The sequence below is a fragment of the Ziziphus jujuba genome, chromosome 1, assembly GCF_031755915.1.
Source record: "Ziziphus jujuba cultivar Dongzao chromosome 1, ASM3175591v1".
In the NCBI taxonomy this organism is placed as follows: domain Eukaryota; kingdom Viridiplantae; phylum Streptophyta; class Magnoliopsida; order Rosales; family Rhamnaceae; genus Ziziphus; species Ziziphus jujuba.
The window spans coordinates 35,962,280-35,982,458 of record NC_083379.1 but is presented as its reverse complement, the minus strand read 5'-3'; the positions used below and the strand labels follow the sequence as shown (position 1 = coordinate 35,982,458).

Genomic DNA, 20,179 nt, shown 5'->3' with positions numbered 1-20,179 from the left:
TCAACAAATGCCTTGAAATGCTTAAAGGCAGCCAATGCTTTAGATTTTTCCTGTAAAAAAGAAACCCAGCATTTTTGACTAAAATCATCAATAAACGTTATGAAATAACGTTTACCTCCATTTGATATTGGTTTTAAAGGGCCAGAAAAATCGGAATGAACTAGTTCCAACTACTTCTTAGCTCTCCAAGATTGTCCTTTTGGAAAACTATCACGGTGTTGTTTGCTAACAACACAATCTTCACAAACTTCTATAGGTGAATCAAATTGTGGAAGACCATCAACCATCTTCTTCTGTTGTAAAGTCCTCAACCCACTAAAGTTTAGGTGCCCATATCGTAAGTGCCATAACCATGCTTCATCTTTTACACTTGCAGAGAAACTAGAATGTGTTGTCTTGTGAAGATACAACAGGAACATTCGATTTGCGGTCATTCTAACTTAAGAATTGTCATCTTGGATTCGATAAACACCATCCTTGATAGAGATCTCATATCCTTTTTGTTGAAGCCGTCCAACACTAAGCAAGTTAGATTTCAAATCTAGAACATATAGCACATCTGGAATAGAAAGTGTAGAATTTCTCTTGGTTTGGATAGAAACACTTCCTTTACCCATAACAGATATTGTAGAGTTATCACCAAACTTTACAATATTCCTAAAAGATTCATCCAAATCAGAAAATGCAGATTTAACTCCACACATATGGTTGCTGCAACCAGTATCTAAATACCATAAATTCTCATTAGTTTCTTCTTGAATATGAGACACCATAAGAAAAGAAATCTCTTCTTCCTTTTCTATAAAATTTGACCTTTCACTATGTTCATCACGATCTTTGTTTAAATTAGTACGACGTTCTGAACGATAGTGTCCATTCTAGTGCCAGTGGAAACATTCAATTTTTGATTTGTCTACATACTTGGATTTAAGCCTACCTGAATTTTGACCGTCACATCCCTTTCCATTTCCTTGAGAGTTAGCTACCTTATTTTCTCCTGATTTGTGATGCTTGTTGTTTCCTTTTTGAGCCACCTCTGTCATGCCAGACACCTTTTGTTTCTGCTTGTAACACTTGCTCCTCTTGATCCTACTTACTTAATTTATGCTCATGCACCAGCAAAGAACTTTGCAATTCATCAATTGACAGTGTATCAATATCTTTAGATTCCTCAATTGAACAAATGACAAAATTGAATTTTACTGTCATTGATCGAAGAATCTTTTCAACTATAGTGACATCTCCAGCTTCTCTCCATGAATCCGCATCTTGTTTACGATTGCTATCGTCCTTGATAAATATTCTGAAACTAACTCTCCTGACTTCATTCTTAAGTTCTCGAATTCAGCACGGAGGGCTTGAAGTCGTACTCTCTTTGCCCTTGCTGTCCCCTGATACTTCGTCTTCATGGAATCCCAAATCTGTTTGGAGGTGTCTTTGTTTAGAATTGTCTCCAAGATTGAATGATCAATAGCCTGGAATAAATAGTTCTTTGCCTTGAGATCTTTCAACTTTTGTGCTTCCAACTCTGCTTTCTGTGCATCTGTCCACACAATGCCAGCTACTGGTTCTGTAACCCTTCACTAACAACCTGCCAATACTCTTTGGACCTTAGGAAATTCTCTATTAACATGCTCCAATGGTCATAGTGACCATCAAAGCGAGGTATTGCAGGTTGCACAAAGTTCTCAGATGCTATGAATAAATTGCTGCTGCAACAAAGAAATTAGAGTAGGAAAAAAAAATGCAATTCTTTCTATCTTACTTCTCTCCCTCAATATGGCTCTGATACTACTGATAAAAAACTAAAGCAGAGAATAAATCACACAAGACAAAAATATATATATAACATTGAAAGATACTCTTTTATTCAAAGTGCAGTACTTATATAGACATTATATCTAACAAACTCAACCAAAACAAAAGCAACTAATACACAAAAAATAAGACCACTATCCTGCAGTAACAATATTCCTAAAGACTAGTTAAAGACTAGACATTACCCAACAGAAATGAACATGTACTCAACAATAAACAAACTTCCTAAATACCAAGTCAACATAAATTTCACCCACGTGGACCTCTCAGATGTCGACACGTGGCGTCACTGTTCATTTAAGCCAGATATATTAAAATATTACAGTAGTCGGAAAACTTCACACGTCCATAACTTTTTAACCAGATGTCCAATTTAAGCGTGCCGCTAGTCTATGAACTCGTATCGACGAGCACTTTACAACCATACAAAAGTCAAAGCAAAATTCTACAACCATAAAAAAAAGTCAACTCCCGGCACCTTTTGGACAATTTGAATCTCGACTTGTTTTGCCCCATAACTTTCAAACAGTAGCTCCGTTTTCGACGTGCTACTAGTCTACGAACTCGTGCCAACGTGTACTTCATAACGGTACTTCAGTCAACCTAGAATTCCATCCGAGTCAAAAAGTCAACTTTTGACCCCTTGGGTCAACGGTCAATGGTCAAAGTCAGCGGTCAATGGTCAACCTTGATCAAATTTGGAAAATTTCCGTTATACTTTGGGACGGGGTGTTATAGTTCACTTAAGCCAAATATATTAAAATATTACGGTATTTGGAAAACTTTGCATGTCCATAACTTTTTAACCAGATGTCCAATTTAAGCGTGCCGCTAGTCTATGAACTCGTATCGACGAGTACTTCACAACCATGCATGAGTTAAAGCTCAACTTTGCATGAACAAAAAGTCAAATCCGGCACCCCTTGGACAATTTGGACCTCAATTTGTTTTGCTCATAACTTTCAAACCGTAGCTCCGTTTTCAACGTGTTACTAGTCTATGAACTCGTGACAACGTGTACTTTTTAATGGTACCTCGATCAACATGAAATTCCATCAGGAGCAAAAAGTCAACATTTGACCCCTTCTCGGTCAACGACGGTCAAACCGGTCAACCTTGGTCAAATTTGAGAAATTTCCGATGTACTTCGGGACGGGGTGTTACAGTTCGCGTCCACCAATGAGATGACCATATTGGTATTGGAGGCTCGATAAAATGGACCCCTTAAGAGTTCACGCAGTTGCAGGCTCTACTTTCTATAAAATCTGTGATGGAGCCTTTTGGGTGTCCACCGGCTTTGTGAAATTCATTGAATCAGCTACCCGAACGTGCTTCTATTAAGGAACATGGGTTAGGCTGCTAAAGAAATCCCAAGAACAAACAGTTCCACCCTATTTGGTTTTATTGGAAAATATACTTGATGTACATTGTTGGTTTTTTTGTTTTTTTAATATTAGTTAGAGATTTTAGGATAGATAATAATTTAATAAGTTTTCTAACAAATGTTGCAGGTAATGTTTGAGAAAATGATTGAAATGGGTGTCAAAAATAGCATTTTTACCAAGCAACGTGGACTCGCAAAATATCAATAAGGTAATTGAGTTCCGTCCTTGAAGACTTAACGACTTTATAGCATTTTTGACGCAGTCAGATAATGATACAATTGGTGATGGAAAATTTCGTCCTAGCATTAAAGGTAGAAAATCCTACCATTTGAAAACCTGCACACTACGCAATAATTAACCTTGTCTTTTTCTCTCCTTTTTCCCAAATGCTAGATCTCGGGGATATATTTTTCACCCAAGCCGGTTGAAGGCACAGGCCACTAAGGCTTATGTCGAACAGTGTCCTTATATTATTTTGGAAAAAGAAAGTATATCTATACATATTTATTTTTTATGATTAAAAAAGAATTTCATTTTAAAATTATTATATGCGACTTCATTACAATATATTTTTTTAGCATTTTTTATTTAGTAAATAAGATGAAATAACTTTTTTTTTTTTTTTGTAAAAATAAATTCTTCACGTTTTTAGAACTTAACATTAATTTTAGCTTAATTGTTAAGAATATATTTTTTTTTAATTTTTAGAAAACAGCATCAACTAACTATTAAATTCTCTTTATAAAAAACCAATTAAATTCTTTATTTTCTATATTTGTCCCAAACTTTAAGTATATAAGAATAATAATAAAGAAAAAGGTTAAAAACTTCCATATTAATGAGTTTTTCCATCTTCTTTTACTTTCTTTCGTCTAAAAATTGTTAAAATTTACTTTGATCTGATTTATTAATATTTATTTAATAAATTTGTATTCATGGTTCATTCTCATATCCTTCTTTATTTTATTTTTATTTTTTAGCACGAATTCATGTTTGCAGTTGTTATTTTGTTGTAGTTCATAATATATATTTTATTTTATTTTTTTTAATGGAAGTTCATAGTGTAGAACTAATCAATCTTTTTTAGTGCTCTTACATTATCGTTTATAAGTTGAAAAATATTTTATCAAAAGTTGAATATGAAAATTTAATTGATAGTTTTGCATCTTAAAATAAAAAAATTAAAATAGATAGACAAAAAAAAAATAAAAATAAAAATAATTAGTTTTTAAAATTTATTGTTATTTTTACCTAGCGTTTAATAGGGTTAGGACGGCCCTATTTTCATTGATTTGTAAGCAGAAAGCAAACAGCAAAACGCATATGAAGCGATGGTGATTCATTCTTTTATGTTTATCGGGGCTAATTTGCTCTTTTTACTTGTTTACCATTTCTCTGGCACTTGACAGCGTTCGTCAACACCAATCTCTTAGTGAAGACAGAACTTTGGTTTCATGAGAAGGAAGCTTTGAGCTTGGTTTCTTCACTCCAGGCAGTTACTTAGGAATCTGGTACAAGAACATCTCAGTAAATAGTGTAGTTTGATTTGCAAATCTATGCAACGCAATCACTGATTTGTCTGGCTTGATGACCATCACACGCAATATCTCAAATTCAAACTAATAGATTAGGTTAATTAATATAATTAATGAAACCCACCAGTTCTAGTATTAAGAAAATAGACACGTCAAAGCGTCCTAAAAAAAGGCAAATATTTTGAGACGGCACGGTATGGAAAAGAAACTTTTATGCATGGGTGAGACTGAATGGGAATGGCTTTGACTTAAATTGGTAGTCGATATCTTTTATGAGAATTGCGTATCAAATTAGGTCGTCGCAAGCTTGTTGTAAGCCAAATTCAATACTTAATAAATGATGGCAATTTCGTAAGTTAATTTGAATCTGTCGTAAGTCATTACCCAAAAAAAAAAAAAAAAGGAAAAAGAAAAAAAATCTTGGAAGTTGTAAGTCTGTTACTAAAGTGGGGAATAACCATAAAATTAAGAAATGCATTCATGAAGAAACATAGAAGTAGTTGGAATTGTGTGTTTATGTAGGTGAAGCCTGGAATCACCAAGTTTTATAGGTGTTTCGAGGAAAAATGTTTTTGTGTTATTATTATTACTACTGCTGCTGCTACTATTACTACTATTACTACAACTACTATTTCTTCAATAATCATTTATTAAAATTGGTTAAAACTTGACTTGATAGTTTTACTATCAAAATTTTTTATTAATCATTAGATGATATTTAACAATAACATTTAAAAATATTGTTATAATTCATTGGACCTTTGCAAAGTTTATATTAATTAATTGTTACATTCTAATCTTAAAGTAATTAAAGTACTAATAAAGAAAAATCTAATACTAAAATCATTAAGTCCATTTGATAAGTTAAACCTGACTCAATATGCCAATATATATATATATATATAAACATACTTATGAACTAATTAGAATATTTTAATTTTATAAGATCAAATTGTACCAATCCATCAAGGCATATCAACTATTTTTATTTCAGTTGACTTTCTTTATAACTTAACTAGATAATTATTCTCTACCGATATAAACAAAAAAATCTTATTTTTTTACTCATAACATTTATCCGTAAAAAAAATATATATATGTATATATATATAACTATGCCATTTATTCTTTCTATATGTAAAAGAGTGTTAATCAAGCGTTGTTAAATAAATATACGTGAGCTCCTTATTCTTTTAGGTGGTATTTTCTTATAGTTTTTTAATAGGTGCTTCTTCAAAGTCAGCATCAAATTGGAGGACACTTGACTCCACCACTCCAAGAATCCAGGGAACCAATTTGGGCAGGACCATCCATATAAACTCAATCTAGAACTGCATGTCAAGCTTGAATCACACATTTTAACCCCAGCAGCTTTTTATGTATTTTATGAATAGTTATTTTCATATTTTATTATTTATGTTTTAGGTTATTCCCTAAAAGTCAATTAAAAGTGAAAGCTTCAAAATTGAGAGAAAAAAATATATACAGTTATTAGTCTGTTACCAAGCGAGACCCTATTCGATTCCATTCTTTGACACCAATTTCAGAGGCACACACATAGAGCTACGTAATACTTGATAATGTAATTAAAAAAAAAAAAAAAGGTGAAATCTCTATTGTATATTGAATTCACACATATCGATGATTACAGCTTGCAACACTGCTTAGTGGCAATAAACAATCTCCTTCATATGGTTAGGATATCTGAACTTGGTTGCTAAAAGGTTAGGAGTTCTCCTTCATAGCCATTCCAAAATCTGAAATTTTTGGATTCATTTCATTATCGAGTAAAACATTACTGTTTTTGAGATCTCTATATGTAATCCTTAATCTCGAACCTTGATGAAAATATAAAAGCCCCCTTCAATTCCATAGATTATATGGTAGCTCTTGGACCAGTCTAACAGTTTACTTTATGTTTGATTTGCAAAGAATCTCACTCAAATTAATCAAAGGTCTCATTTGAATTCTCATATTTAAAGCAACATTAGTTCCATGCTTTAAAGAAAATTTCAACAATCTCAATGCCTATATGACATGTCAAATCCAATTTCTTAATTAGGGAGCTGTGTTTTTAATATCATGACATAATATAACATTGGTTTATTATGTAAAGATAAAAATCAACAACAAATTGGCACTTACTTCTCCAATAAGGTTTTGACTATGGTATTGATGATGAAACACTCAGTTTTTGTTTCCGCTTATGATCTCCAACAACAAAATTCCAAAGCTAAAGACATCAAACTTGATTGAGAATAGACCATCTATGTCATAGTCAAGTGCCATGCAATCATTGCATGACATCATTTGACACCTGACATAATTTAGATCAAAGGTTGAAAAGAAAATTTTAAGTACTTACTATGTTCCAACCACTCTCTTTGCTTTGATCTCCACCAAAGGGTCTAGCCAGTTCAAAGTCTAAAATTTTTGGATTCATTTCATTATTAACTAAACGGTTACTTGCTTTGAGATCTCTATAATACTCAATCTTGAATCTTGATAGAGATATAGAAGCCTCCTTGCAGTCCCATAGTGTGATGATTTAATCCTCAAATTTATCTTATATTGGTGCTGTAATGTGCTGTAGAAACTGGTGCAGAAACTGCTGCAAAATCTGGTGCAGAATCTGTTTTGAGTGTTTTGAAGCTTTAGGAGGTCAAAACGGTGCAATTCATTATTTTGGAAGTAAAGAATGGCAAAATGGTCACTTTGCCTCACATCTTAAGTAGAGTGATGTTGTTTTGAGCAACACTTGTTAGATTTATATAGCTTTCTTCTTCACAACGTGACAGAGAGTAAAAAAAACACAAAATTTCCAGAAAATTGCAGAAGGTGGGAAAGCTCCAAGACTCTTTTTCATTCCCTCGTGTTCTTCTTTGTGTAACTGATATTCTTTGTGAGTTCTTTGTGAGTTTGGTAAAGAACATAGAGTGTAAAGGGTGTAACAGGGGATTTGGGTTGTGAATATCTGAGTGTTTCCATAGTTTGAGTTCTATAATTGTTTCCTAAACAGCAGCTGTTAAATAAAATACCAGAAGCTCTCATCGGAGCAACGAGGACGTAGGCAATCTTGGCCGAACCTCGCTAAATCTTGTTGTTGTTTGTGTGACTTAGTTTTTCCAGCTTTGCTTTTTGATTTTCCAACAGTGGTATCAGACCAATTGGGTCTTCGCAATTTTTTTTTTTTTTTTTCCGTGAGTTGGGTATTCTTCTTTTCAATTCTTAGTGAATTGGGTTTTTCTTTCAATTCTTGGTGAGTTGGGCATTTTTCAATTCTTGGTGAATTGGGTATTTCTTCAATTTTTTGGTTCCTAGTGAGTTCGTAACTAACAATCTTGGAAGAGAAATTTTGGTTCTGGCTAATCCCAAGGATGTCTACGAAAGTGGAGATTGAGGTTTTCAATGGCAAAGGAGACTTCTTACTCCGGCGCAAGAAGATGAGGGCTGTCCTGGTCCAGATGAAGGTGGCAAGGGTGATCGATGGATCATATGCAGCAGATGTCACCGAAGAAAAGAAGCTTGAAATTGATGAAATTGCAATGAGTACTATCATCCTTCATCTTTCTGACAATGTGTTGAGGCAGGTAGATGATGTGAGTACAACTTCAAAGATGTGGTAGAAATTGGACAGCTTTACTTGGTGAGATCTTTACTTGACAGAATTCTTTTATTAGAACAATTTTTTGGTTTCAAAATGGATACCACTAAAGACTTAGATGCTAACCTTGATTCTTTTAATCGCTTAATACTGAGTCTTGCAAACTGTAATGTTGTTTTTGATGATGAACATCATGCTGTGATATTATTAAACTCCTTGCCTGAGACTTATAGAGAAGTGAAGAATGCCATTAAGTATGGCAGATACTCTTTGTCCTTAGAAACAGTAGTGAGTGCCCTCAGGTCTCGAGATTTAGAATTGAAATCTGAATCCAAAGGGGAAGGTCTTACAGTGAGAGGTAGAAACACCACATGAACTTGGGGTCATGGTGACCATAGGAGCAAATCTAGAGAGAGTTTTAGATCTAAGTCTAGGACTCCAGGCAGAAAGTGTTACTACTGCAAGAGAGGGGACCATTTCATTAAGAATTGTTTTAAGAAAAAGAAAGATGAAAAAGAGAAAGGCCAAGTAACTGGTGACTTGGCAGTGGCTTACAATGATTTGGAGCCTGCAGAGGTCTTGGTTATGTCTTCCAGCCAAGACAAATCTGAATGGGTGTTAGATTCGGGTTGTTCCTTTCATATGTGTCCTGATTTAAGTTGTTTCCATTCTTATTCTAAGTGTGAGGGTGGTCAAGTCCTTTTAGGAAACAACCGGTCATGTCAAGTAGTTGCCATTGGAAATGTACAACTACAGCTACTAGATGGTATTGTTAAGACCCTTACTTCAGTAAGACATGTCCCTGATTTGAAGAGAAACTTAATTTCCCTTGGCATGTTAGATGAGTCGGGTTTATCATGTAAAACTGAAAATGGTACTATGAAAGTGACTAAGGGCTCTCTTATTGTAATGAAAGGTGTAAAAAAGAATGGCTTGTATGTTTTGCTTGGTAAAACAATAGTTGATTCTAGTAATGCTTCAGTTAGTTCACCAGTTATGGACAAGACTGTTTTGTGGCACAAAAGGTTAGGTCACATAAGTGAAAAAGGCCTATATTATTTGAATAAACAAAATTTGTTTGACAAGGACATAATCAGCAATTTGGAGTCATGTGAAACCTATATTTTGGGAAAACAACATAAACTTAGTTTTAATTTGAGTACACATAGAGCTAGATCTGTATTGGAGTATATTCATGCTGATTTGTGGGATCCTGCTAAGGTGCAAACACAAAGTGGAAATAGGTATTTTTTGTCTATAATTGATGATTTTTCTAGAAAAGTTTAGGTTTATTTGTTGAAAACAAAAGATAAAGTTTTTACTAAGTTTAAAGAATGGAAATTACTTGTTGAAAACCAAACCAGTAAATCTGTTAAAACTTTGAGAATAGACAATGGCCTTGAGTTTTGTGATAAAGAATTTGATATTTTTTGTAAGTCTCATGGTATACTAAGACATAGAACTGTTAAGTACACACCACAGCAAAATGGTGTGGCTGAAAGGATGAATAGGACTTTGCTTGATAAGGTGAGATGTATGCTTGTTTCTTCTGGTTTGCCTAAATTGTTTTGGGGTGAGGCTGTTATGACAGCTATGCATTTGATAAATTTGTCACCATCTACTGTTTTGAACTTTAAGACCCCTGAACATGTGTGGCTTGGTAAGAAACCGGATTACAGCAAGCTAAGAGTCTTTGGCTGCACTGCTTATGTCCATCAATCTGAAGGTAAATTAGAGCCTAGGAGCATAAAATGTGTTTTCTTAGGTTCTCCTTTAGGTGTTAAGGGCTATAGACTTTGGGATAAAGGAAGTCAAGGTTATAAAGTCATTATAAGTAGAGATGTTATTTTTGATGAAAATTCTATGCCATGTAAAGTTACTAACAGTGCAGGTAATGAGACTAGTAACCAGCTGGAAACTAGGAGTTTTGATTTATTTCCTAAGATGGAAAAGCAAGATGATGGAAATCTAAGTGATAAGGCATCACTTGAGGCTGCTGTTGAATCTGGAGGAGTTGATGAACCTGAAAAGCATACCCCTGCCCAATCAGATGTGAATTCAGAAGATGATCAAGCAAACTAGCAATCCTCAAATTCAAGACACACAAATTTAGCTTCGCCAAGATACTTGTTAACCAGAGATAGAGCAAAGAGGTAAGTGAAGCCCAATAGGAAGTACAGCTATACAGATTTTACAGCCTATGCCTTAGTGGCATTTCAAGATCTTACAGATAATGAGCCAAGAAGTTATTTGGAAGCTGTGAAATTAAAGGAAGCTGTAAAATGGAAAGAAGCTATGGTTGAAGAAATGGAATCTTTATGTAAAAATGAGACTTGGGAGTTGGTACCAGCACCTATAAATCAGAAAATTGTAGATTGCAAATAGATCTACAAAGTCAAGGAAGGAATGTCAAAGTATGAACCAGTGAGGTTTAAAGCTAGATTAGTGGCTAAGGGGTTCACTCAAATGGAAGGCATAGATTACAAGGAAATCTTCTCACCGGTGGTTAAATACACAACCATTAGGGTCATTTTGGCCTTGGTGACTTAGTTTGATTGGGAGTTAGAACAGATGGATGTCAAGACCGCATTTCTTCATGGAGAATTAGAAGAAACAATATACATGAGGCAGCCCGAAGGTTTTGAGATTAAGAAAAAAGGTGGAGATCTTGTGTGTTTGCTTAAGAAATCACTTTATGGTCTTAAGCAATTACCAAGACAGTGGTATAAAAGATTTGATTCTTTTATGGTGGATGCTGGTTTTGTGAGAAGCAATTTTGACAGTTACTTATATTTTAAGGATCCTATGATCGATAAAGCTGTGTATCTTCTGTTGTATGTAGATGATATGCTACTAGCAGGTCCGAATGGTAAAGTTATACTCTTTGTGAAGAATTTACTCAAGTCTGAGTTTGATATGAAAGACTTTGGACAAGCCAAGAAGATTTTAGGAATAGACATTGTGAGAAATAGATTAAGATATGAGATGAAGCTATTGTAATCTTCATACATTCAGAAAGTGGTGTCCAGGTTTTCAATGGAAGGTGCAAAACCAGCTAATGTTCCACTTGGTGGACATTTTAAGCTGTCTAGTGAGCAATGTCCAGCTACAGAGCAAGAGAAGGAAGATATGGTGACTGTACCATATTCAAATGCTGTGGGATCTGTGATATATGTGATGATCTGCACTAGGCCAGATTTAGCTTATGCCATTAGTGTCTTGAGTAGATACATGGCTAATCCTGGTCGAGATCATTGGGAGGCGATGAAATGGCTTCTACGATATTTGAAGCACTCAATTAGTGAAGGATTGTCTTATAAAGGAAATTCAAGTGAAGTTGAACTAATTGGGTATGTGGATTCTAACTATGCTGGTGATAGGGACAGAAGGAGATCTATGTCTTCTTATGTGTTCACTTTGGGTAGAAATTGTATAAGTTGAAAGTCTCAGCTACAACTTGTGGTGGCATTATCGACAACTGAATCTGAGTATATGGCAGCAACAGAGGCTGCAAAAGAAACAATTTGGGTTAAGGGTCTGTTAACAGAATTTAAAGCACTTAATCAAGAGGTCGTTTTATATTCAGACAGTCAAAGTGCAATCCACTTGTGTAAAAATCCGGTGTTTCATGAAAGATCTAAGCATATTCAGGTGAGGTATCACTTTATCCGAGATATGACAGCTCAACAGGTGATTAAGTTGAAGAAAATCCCTACTGAGCTCAATCCTTCTGATATGAGTACAAAGGTGCTAACTGTTAGCAAGTTTAATACTTGCAAGAATCTGCTCCAAGTTGGAGCAGGCTGATTTGGTGATGGTTATTTTTTGCTGGGATGGTGATTAGGTGGAGATATGTGATGATTTAATCCTCAAATTTATCTTATATTGCTGCTGTAATGTGCTGTAGAAACTGGTGCAGAAACTGGTGCAAAATCTGGTGCAGAATCTATTTTGAGTGTTTTGAAGCTTCAGGAGGTCAAAACGGTGCACTTCATTATTTTGGAAGTAAAGAACAGCAAAATGGTCACTTTGCCTCACATCTTAAGTAGAGTGATGTCGTTTTAAGCAACACTTGTTACATTTATATAGCTTTCTTCTTCACAACGTGACAGAGTAAAAAAAACACAAAATTTCCAGAAAATTGCAGAAGGTGGGAAAGCTCCAAGACTCTTTTTCATTCCCTCGTGTTCTTCTTTGTGAGTTCTTTGTGAGTTTGGTAAAGAACATAGAGTGTAAAGGGTGTAACAGGGGCTTTGGGTTGTGAATATCTGAGTGTTTCCATAGTTTGAGTTCTGTAATTGTTTCCTAGACAGCAGCTATTCAATAAAATACCAGAAGCTCTCACCGGAGCAACGAGGACGTAGGCAATCTTGGCCGAACCTCGCTAAATCTTGTTGTTGTTTGTGTGACTTAGTTTTTCCAATTTTGCTTTCTGATTTTCCAACACATAGATTATGTGATAGCACTTGGACAAGTCTAACAGTTTAGTTTTTGTTTGATCTGTAAACAACCTCACTCAAATTAATCCATTGTTTAATTTGAGTTCTCATATACAAAACAATTTTGAGAAGTTCCACACTTTAAAGGGTATTATTCTAATTAAACTTGTGAGGCTTTTGAAGAAAATAAACCAAGAATGAAGAAGGCTAGGCTTTTGTTGGGCATGGATTCATAAATCAGCATCAAGAATGAAGAAGGCTAGGCTTTTGTTGGGCATGGATTCATAAATCAGCATTTTTTTCTTCCCCTTGAAAGCAATAACCAAGATGCTTTACTAGATTTCGATGTTGAAGTTTCACAACTCAAATAACTCATTTTTGAATTCATTCTCTCCTTGTCGTGAACCCCAGGCAAGCTTTTTCACATCAATTTCTTGGCCATCTTCTAGTGTACCCTGAAAATACAGTTCTAGAAGGATATATTATGATGCATAATAACTAAGATTATTGTTACTTTCAGCAGCTCTCTCAGATTGTTGTAGCATAACCTTGTAAGCAGGTCCAAAATTGCCTTCCCCAATCTTATTGTTGCTTGAAATATTGCTAGTGGACTCACTAATCTTATCTAGGTCAAAGAATAGCAACTCCAGGTTTTCTGTTTGGCCTTATTGTTCTGTTTCTTTATGCTTGAGCTGGTCCCTAAATTGTCTAATTAAGAATGAAGAAATAAAACAAAAATGTGGTTTGAGAGTGATAAATGAAAAGGGAACAGAAATATGTCTGGATTGGATATTAACATGGAAGCTAAATATTATTTCCAATTTCATAATCATGGAAGCAATGAATCTAATTTCTTATCAACAAAGATCACTTCATGTACTACTAAGCATGATATGAAATTGAACTATCTGCCAACCAAAAAATGTCTATGCAAGTTTTGATGTGTATGCAAATTTAACCAAATATTATACTTTTCTCAACTGTCCTAATTCTGGATGCCCAATAAATAGCAAGCCGAGTTTAGCAGTTAAAACAGAACTATTCCTACTAGATTTTTTTTTTTTTTTGTTTTTTTTTTAATAAGACCTCACTCATTGTTCATTATGTTTTTTTTAAAGTAACCCAAAAAAACTTGGAGCGGGGTATGTGCATACAAGATATTGGTGCAAAAGAGGTAACATTATGAAGTTGAAGGATGCCACGCAACAAAGTTGAATGTGTTGCAGTTACTAGCAACTCAAATAAACAGTACAAGCAGGTTGTTGTGGAAATCTATAATTTAACATGGTATCCAAGTGTTTTGAAAAGCTGTTCAGACTTACCTTCTAAGCCTTTCTTTGCCCTGAATTTGCTGATTTAATGAGCAAGCAAGAGCATCCCACAGATCACAAAAATAACAGCCAAAACCTCCAGAGCTATCTTAACCTCATCCTCACCATTTGCACCTTCACATTTAATATTGGCACAGCATACAACTGTATTAACACAGCATCACAGCTTAAAGATAACAGAAAGAAGCTATAATGAGCAGTTTTATTTTTTTAATTCTAATGAAAACAATCATTATGCAAAAGACATGGAAAATAAGCAGGTAAGAAAATGATTGTGCACCTAATTCTGAAGCATGCATTCGAACACAGAGATCTTGCCCACCATCTTGAAACTCTCTAATATCATTCAAGTCTCCAAACCACTTGAAACAGTCACTACCTCCTCCACTATCTTGAAACTCTCTAATATCATTCAAGTCTCTAAACCACTTGAAACAGCCACTACCTCCTCCACAGATATTAGCATTCATATAAGCAGTACAAGAACAATTGTCTAAGCATCTTGCTTTGCATTCCTTGAGATTCCAACTTAAATTCAGCCAAGAATGTGCAGTATCTGGCAATTTCAAGCCTTGAAATTTGATAAACAAAACTGAATCTTTGTGCAGGCAGTTCAATGATTTATTTCATTCAAATCCTTCAGACCAATCCATGAAGTTTCCTTTTAGTTTAAAACCCTTTAAACATTTGCAAACAGGGGATTCTCCAATGATACAATTTCCATAGGCACCACAGAGATCATCTCTATCACAGTTATCTCTGGGCTCTGACATAAATACTTCCCAACTTTGAGTCCCTGAATTACAAACATAGCGGTTCCTAGTATAACCATTGGTTTGGTCCACAACTACCCTTGATTTTGCAAATTCATTTTTGAGGTAACAATTATAGTAAACTTCATCTTTGTTTGAAACAAATTCAAAGTTGAATAAAGGGTTGGGTTTCAACTCTGGTGCACCACTATATCCAAGACCATTCCATAGGCCAGTTCGATAGTTCTTCTCTGAGCCTTTCCACACGATAGATTCAGGATAGTTATAAAGTGTTATCTGCCAGGTATAGTCTCCTAGAGAAGGCTCATTAGGGCTCTTCCATGATATTAGACGCCATCAAGACTAGTTTTCCAATCCGATCCCAGCATCATACCTGGCAATAACGTGTCACAGGGATAATCAAATCTCTTCCACAAATAGTTCTCTAAGTTGTCATACTTCTAATTTCTTAGTTCTAGATTTCCAGTGTCCAAAAGCTGTAATATTGGAGCCTGGACAGATTTAGTTGGGCTTGCTGACCAAACAACTCTACTCTTATTGTCTGAGAAGGATAAGATGGCCTGTTCTGTTAATCATCAAAGTACAAGGAGAATCATTGATTGGGTTCTGTCGGGTTGCCACACAAACAACAGTCATAACGGGGATATCCTTGTACCACATTCCCACCTACCGGTATGTGGGATTACCAGGACTGAAGAAACCTAGTTCAAATCTTTCATATTTGGAAGATGATGTTGGATGTTAAATTCAAAGTCATGAGGATTAAGAAAGGCAAAATTGTTCAAAGAAAGAGTCACATCATACGTCAATGACAGAAACCCTTTAATTGTTTCTTTTTAATAATTGATAGTGGACTTTTGACATACAAAGAGAGAGTATATTCCAGCTTATCCATCTTCTGGATGAGATGGAGATTCTTTGTACATGTTTCAGCATACAAATAAATGTCTGCGTAGGTGAAAACAGACCAGTATTAACCGTTAATTTTTTTATGCGACATGGTAAAAGTTAAAACATTATTGGCCGTGTGTACCAAATCAGCCCTTGCACCATGTGTATTGAAAATTTTCTAGAAATATGAACCCGATCACTAAAATTGACTATAGTAGACCTGTAAATTGTAATTACATCCTAGATTCATAGAGAGATTGAACAAATTGGTTAACTGGCACACTAAAAAAAATCATGACCATTTAGATTTTTTTCGGTTTTGATCACACAATTTAGATTGCTAAAATACGAAAACAGGACATGCATTGATGACAAAAAGTAACTCTACTAGACCTGTAGATACAAACCTCTATCGAGGCTCTAACAGAGTTATAGTAATTTCATTGGTTGAAGAAGATTCAAGCTTGTTCAATGGAGAATCCGTTACAACAGTGTCTTTACCTAATAAAAAAGCAGATTGTTTGGGCTAAGGCAAGACATTTTCGCTACCCAGCATAACAACAACATAAGACATGCTTGGCCTGCCTGTAGGGTGCTCTTGCACACACAATAGACCGATATGAATGCAGCAAAGCGCCTCAGAAAGATTGCTTGAATCCTGGAAGCATGGATTGATAAGCTCTAAAGTTCTGCCTTCTTTCCAAAATCTCCATGCCTATAACATATCAAACCCAATTTCTCATTCAAGGTGCTTTGCTATTATGTTAAAACACCATTGATCTTATGATCTCAAACATATATAGGAGAGATCGACTAAGAATGAATTATGTACAATAACAACAACAGTATGGCACTTACATATCCAATAAGGTTGAGAGTGTGGTCTACATGATAGAAACCTCTATTTTTCTTTCCACTTATGATCTCCAACAACAAAATCCCAAAGCTAAAGACATCAGACTTCACTGAGAAGAGCCCATCTATGGCATACTCAGGTGCCATGTAACCACTGTAAAATGTCATTTATACATATGTCATTTAAATGAAAGGTTGAAACAAAAAACATTTTAAGAAATACTTACGATGTTCCAACCACTCTCTTTGTATTCCCTTCAGTTTGATCTCCACTAAAAGTTCTAGCCATACCAAAGTCTGAAATTTTTGGATTCATTTCAGTATCAAGTAAAACGTTACTAGCTTTGTGATCTCTATGTATAATCCTTAATCTAGAATCTTGATGAAGATATAGAAGCCCCCTTGCGATTCCACAGATTATATGGAAGCACTTGGACCAGTCTAATAGTTTACTTTTCTTTTGATCTGAAAAGAACCTCATTGAAGCTAATCATCTATACAACAACGTTAAGGTGGGCATATTTCTATATTTTTCTATAGAAATTTCTATATTTTTCTTATTATATTTAAGGTAGCTTATGTGGAAAAACAAACCAAAAATGAAGGAGTCCAGCATTTTTTCTTCCCCTTGAATGCAATAGCCAAGAAGTTTTACTAAATTTCGATGTTGAAGTTTTTCTATCAGACCAACTTCATTTTTGAATTCGTTCAGTCCTTGTACTGAACTCCTTGAAAGCCTTTTCACAGCTATTTCTTGCCCGTCTTCTAATGTACCCTGAAATTTATTTGTTGAACAATTATGATATATAGTAATTAAGTTTGGTGTCGTTGGACTGGTTTTGTCAATATGTTGTAGAGTTACCTTGTAAACATATCCAAACCCGCCTTCCCCAAGCTTATTGCTTGTTGAAAAGTTGCTAGTGGCCTCAAAAATTGTAACTAGGTCAAAGACTAGCCCCTCCAGGTTTTCTAGTTGGCTTTTATTGTTTGGATTCTTTACTATTGCGCTGGTCTCTGCATTGTTTAATGAAAAAGAATACAGAAAAAAAAAGGTGTTTTCACATTAAGAAATGGAAAAGAGAACAAAAATTGATATGCTTGGATTGGATATACTAAGTTGATTTGAAATGGAATCTATTTTCAAATTTTATAATCATAGGAGCAATGAATCAAAGCTTTTTTAATATCAAATATCACAAGTCCAAGACAACTACAGTTGACCATCAATCTGTTAACATGTACAAATTCTGCAAAGGTATTCAAAGTACTTTAATTTTACCTTCAAAACCTTTCCTTGCCCTGACTTTGTCAATGTAACGAGCCAGCAAGAACATCCCACAGACCACAAGAATGGCAGACAAAACTTCTGCAGCTATTTTCACCTTATGCTCGGCAATTGCACCTTCATATTTAGTTTTGGTATAGTATACAAAGGTATTATGACTACAGCTTAAAGGAAATAAAAAGAAGCTAGAAAGTGGAAAGTTTTTCAACTCTAACGAAAACAGAGCCATTATGTAAAACTCATTGAAAATAAGGATCCTAATTATTGCTTTAATGTTATTAGCAACTAAGGAATGAACAGATAAGATGGTGATCCCTTACCTAGATCTGAGGCGTGCATTCGAACGTATAGATCTTGTCTACCAAAAGATGGTGATCCCTTTCCTTGCTCGGAGGCGTGCATTCGAACGTATAGATCTTGTCTACCAACTTGGAACTCTCTAATATCAATCAAGTCCCCAAACCACATGACACAGCCACTACCTTTTCCTCTGATATCAGAATTTGTATAAGCCGTACACGAACAATTAGTCAGGCATTTGACTTTGCATTCCTTGAGATTCAAACTTTCATTTACCCAAGTATATGTGGTATCAGGTACTTTCAAGCCATGAAATTTGACAAAGGCTTATGAATGCTTGTCCTGGCAGCTGAATGGTTTATTGCGTACACAGCCTTGAGACCAGGCCATCAAGTCTCCTTTCGGCTTGAAACCCTTTAAACATTGGCAAACAGGGGCTTCTCCAATGAGACAGTTTCCATAGGCACCACAGAGACCGTACTTGTCACAGTTGTCTCTAGGCACCGTCGCAAACACATCCTAACTTTGAGTCACTGAACTCCAAGCATAGCATTCCCTGCTATAACCATTGATCTGGTTCACAACTACCATTGATTTTTCAAATTCATTTTTGAGGTAGAATATGTAATAAACTTCATCCTTATTGGACAGAATTTGAGGCTGAATAAAAGGTGGTTTGGTTTTAACTCTAGTGAACCACTATATCGAAGGCCATTCCAAGGACCACTCCGATAGTACTGATTGGAGCCTTTCCACATCATAGACTCGGGATAGTCATAAAGTTTTATCCCCCAAGAAAGGTCTCCTGGAGAAGGGTCATCATAGCTCGTCCATGATACTATACGCCGCTCAAGACCAGTTTTCAAGTCCCATCCCAACTTCATGCCTGGTAATAAAGTATCAGTAGGATAATCAAAACTCTGCCACAAATACTTCTCTGAGTTCAAATCGTCTTTCGCATCTCATAGAACTAGATTTCCTGTATCCAAAAGCTGTAAAATTGGAGCCTGTATAGATTTAGTTGGGCTTGCAGACCAAACAACAGTGTTCTTCTAGCCAAGAAGGACAAGATGGCCTGTTCTGTTCATCATCAAAGTCCCAGAAGAGTCATTGATTGGGTCCTGCGGGTTCGCCACCCAAACAACAGTTTTACCTGGGATATCCTTGTACCATATTCCCAGGTACCATTTTGTGGAACCACCTGGACTGAAGAAACCCAGTTCAAATCTTCCATATTTGGAAATTGAAGTGCTGCCCTCACTTATGGACCGGGTTGCTTAAATAGTATCAACAGCCATAGAAAACTCAGAGAAGAGAAGAAGTAAAGTGGTACTGACAAAAAATGTCAAAGAAAGAATCCCCATTTCTTCCTTTCTTGGCCAGAGCAGACCTTCTGCTTCCAATTTAGATGTGCATAGGCTCAGCTAGACAATGATTAATGCAAAAACGAGACAGTTTATGTTACATTGATTGTTGATTGGTTGGCTGACCAAGAAGTTGTCACTCACCACTATATTATAATTGACAGGACTACTCATTTGGGAAACCGTGGAGCAAAGTGTGGAAACCCGCTACTCAATTGACACGGCAGTGTCAGAAAAAGAAAAACGAAAGAAACAAAGTTAGGTAAAATTCTTATTAGAGTCTGCAACTGAAATTTTTCTGCAAATGCACGGACAGAAACTGTGACTACCGAGAGATGGCAAAAGTAGACTTTTTCGACGAGTCAAATACTTACGTGGAGAACGTTTGAATATTATTGGAGCCTTGAAATATGATGACGGTATATGAAAATACAAAGGATTGCGACGGGAATTCTTTTAACCAGTGAAATCACATTTATGTATATTTTTTCTTTTTTCTTTTTTATGGTGAATGTGAAATCAAATTTATATGGACAGAGTGCTTGACTAAGAAGCACACTATCCTTCTTTCTCCCCCCACCCTCATTTATCAAACAAAA

The 20,179-nt window shown here is 35.4% G+C and overlaps 2 protein-coding genes and 1 pseudogene across 2 annotated transcripts; all 3 read right to left on the bottom strand.

Moving 5' to 3' along the window:
- Window positions 1-13,137: 13,137 nt before the first annotated feature.
- On the bottom strand, window positions 13,138-15,545 carry LOC125420739 (G-type lectin S-receptor-like serine/threonine-protein kinase At4g27290). The gene is made up of 5 exons (XM_048467698.1): window positions 15,470-15,545; window positions 14,758-15,121; window positions 14,393-14,640; window positions 14,189-14,256; window positions 13,138-13,236 (listed from the first exon to the last, which is right to left on the bottom strand). The coding sequence occupies exons 1-5, from the start codon at window positions 15,543-15,545 to the stop codon at window positions 13,138-13,140; spliced, it is 855 nt and encodes a 284-aa protein (XP_048323655.1).
- A 629-nt stretch (window positions 15,546-16,174) lies between these two features.
- On the bottom strand, window positions 16,175-18,145 carry LOC107435916 (G-type lectin S-receptor-like serine/threonine-protein kinase At4g27290). The gene is made up of 6 exons (XM_060813946.1): window positions 17,911-18,145; window positions 17,494-17,645; window positions 17,226-17,406; window positions 16,859-17,096; window positions 16,635-16,785; window positions 16,175-16,491 (listed from the first exon to the last, which is right to left on the bottom strand). The coding sequence occupies exons 1-6, from the start codon at window positions 18,143-18,145 to the stop codon at window positions 16,303-16,305; spliced, it is 1,146 nt and encodes a 381-aa protein (XP_060669929.1). The 3' UTR covers window positions 16,175-16,302.
- Window positions 18,146-18,201: 56 nt separating this feature from the next.
- Window positions 18,202-19,754, bottom strand: LOC132799280 (G-type lectin S-receptor-like serine/threonine-protein kinase At4g27290; annotated as a pseudogene).
- Between the last annotated feature and the right edge of the window lie 425 nt (window positions 19,755-20,179).

Coding starts and splice junctions, on each gene's coding strand:
- LOC125420739 (XM_048467698.1), bottom strand. CDS start 15,545: ATGTGGTACAAGGATATCCCCGTTATGACTGTTGTTTGTGTGGCAACC. Junction 15,122..15,469: donor CCCAATCAATGATTCTCCTT/GTACTTTGATGA, acceptor TCGTGTGGAAAG/GCTCAGAGAAGAACTATCGA. Junction 14,257..14,392: donor AATGCATGCTTCAGAATTAG/GTGCACAATCAT, acceptor GTGTTAATACAG/TTGTATGCTGTGCCAATATT.
- LOC107435916 (XM_060813946.1), bottom strand. CDS start 18,145: ATGGCTCTGTTTTCGTTAGAGTTGAAAAACTTTCCACTTTCTAGCTTC. Junction 17,646..17,910: donor GGCAAGGAAAGGTTTTGAAG/GTAAAATTAAAG, acceptor TAAACAATGCAG/AGACCAGCGCAATAGTAAAG. Junction 17,407..17,493: donor GGTTTGGATATGTTTACAAG/GTAACTCTACAA, acceptor AATAAATTTCAG/GGTACATTAGAAGACGGGCA.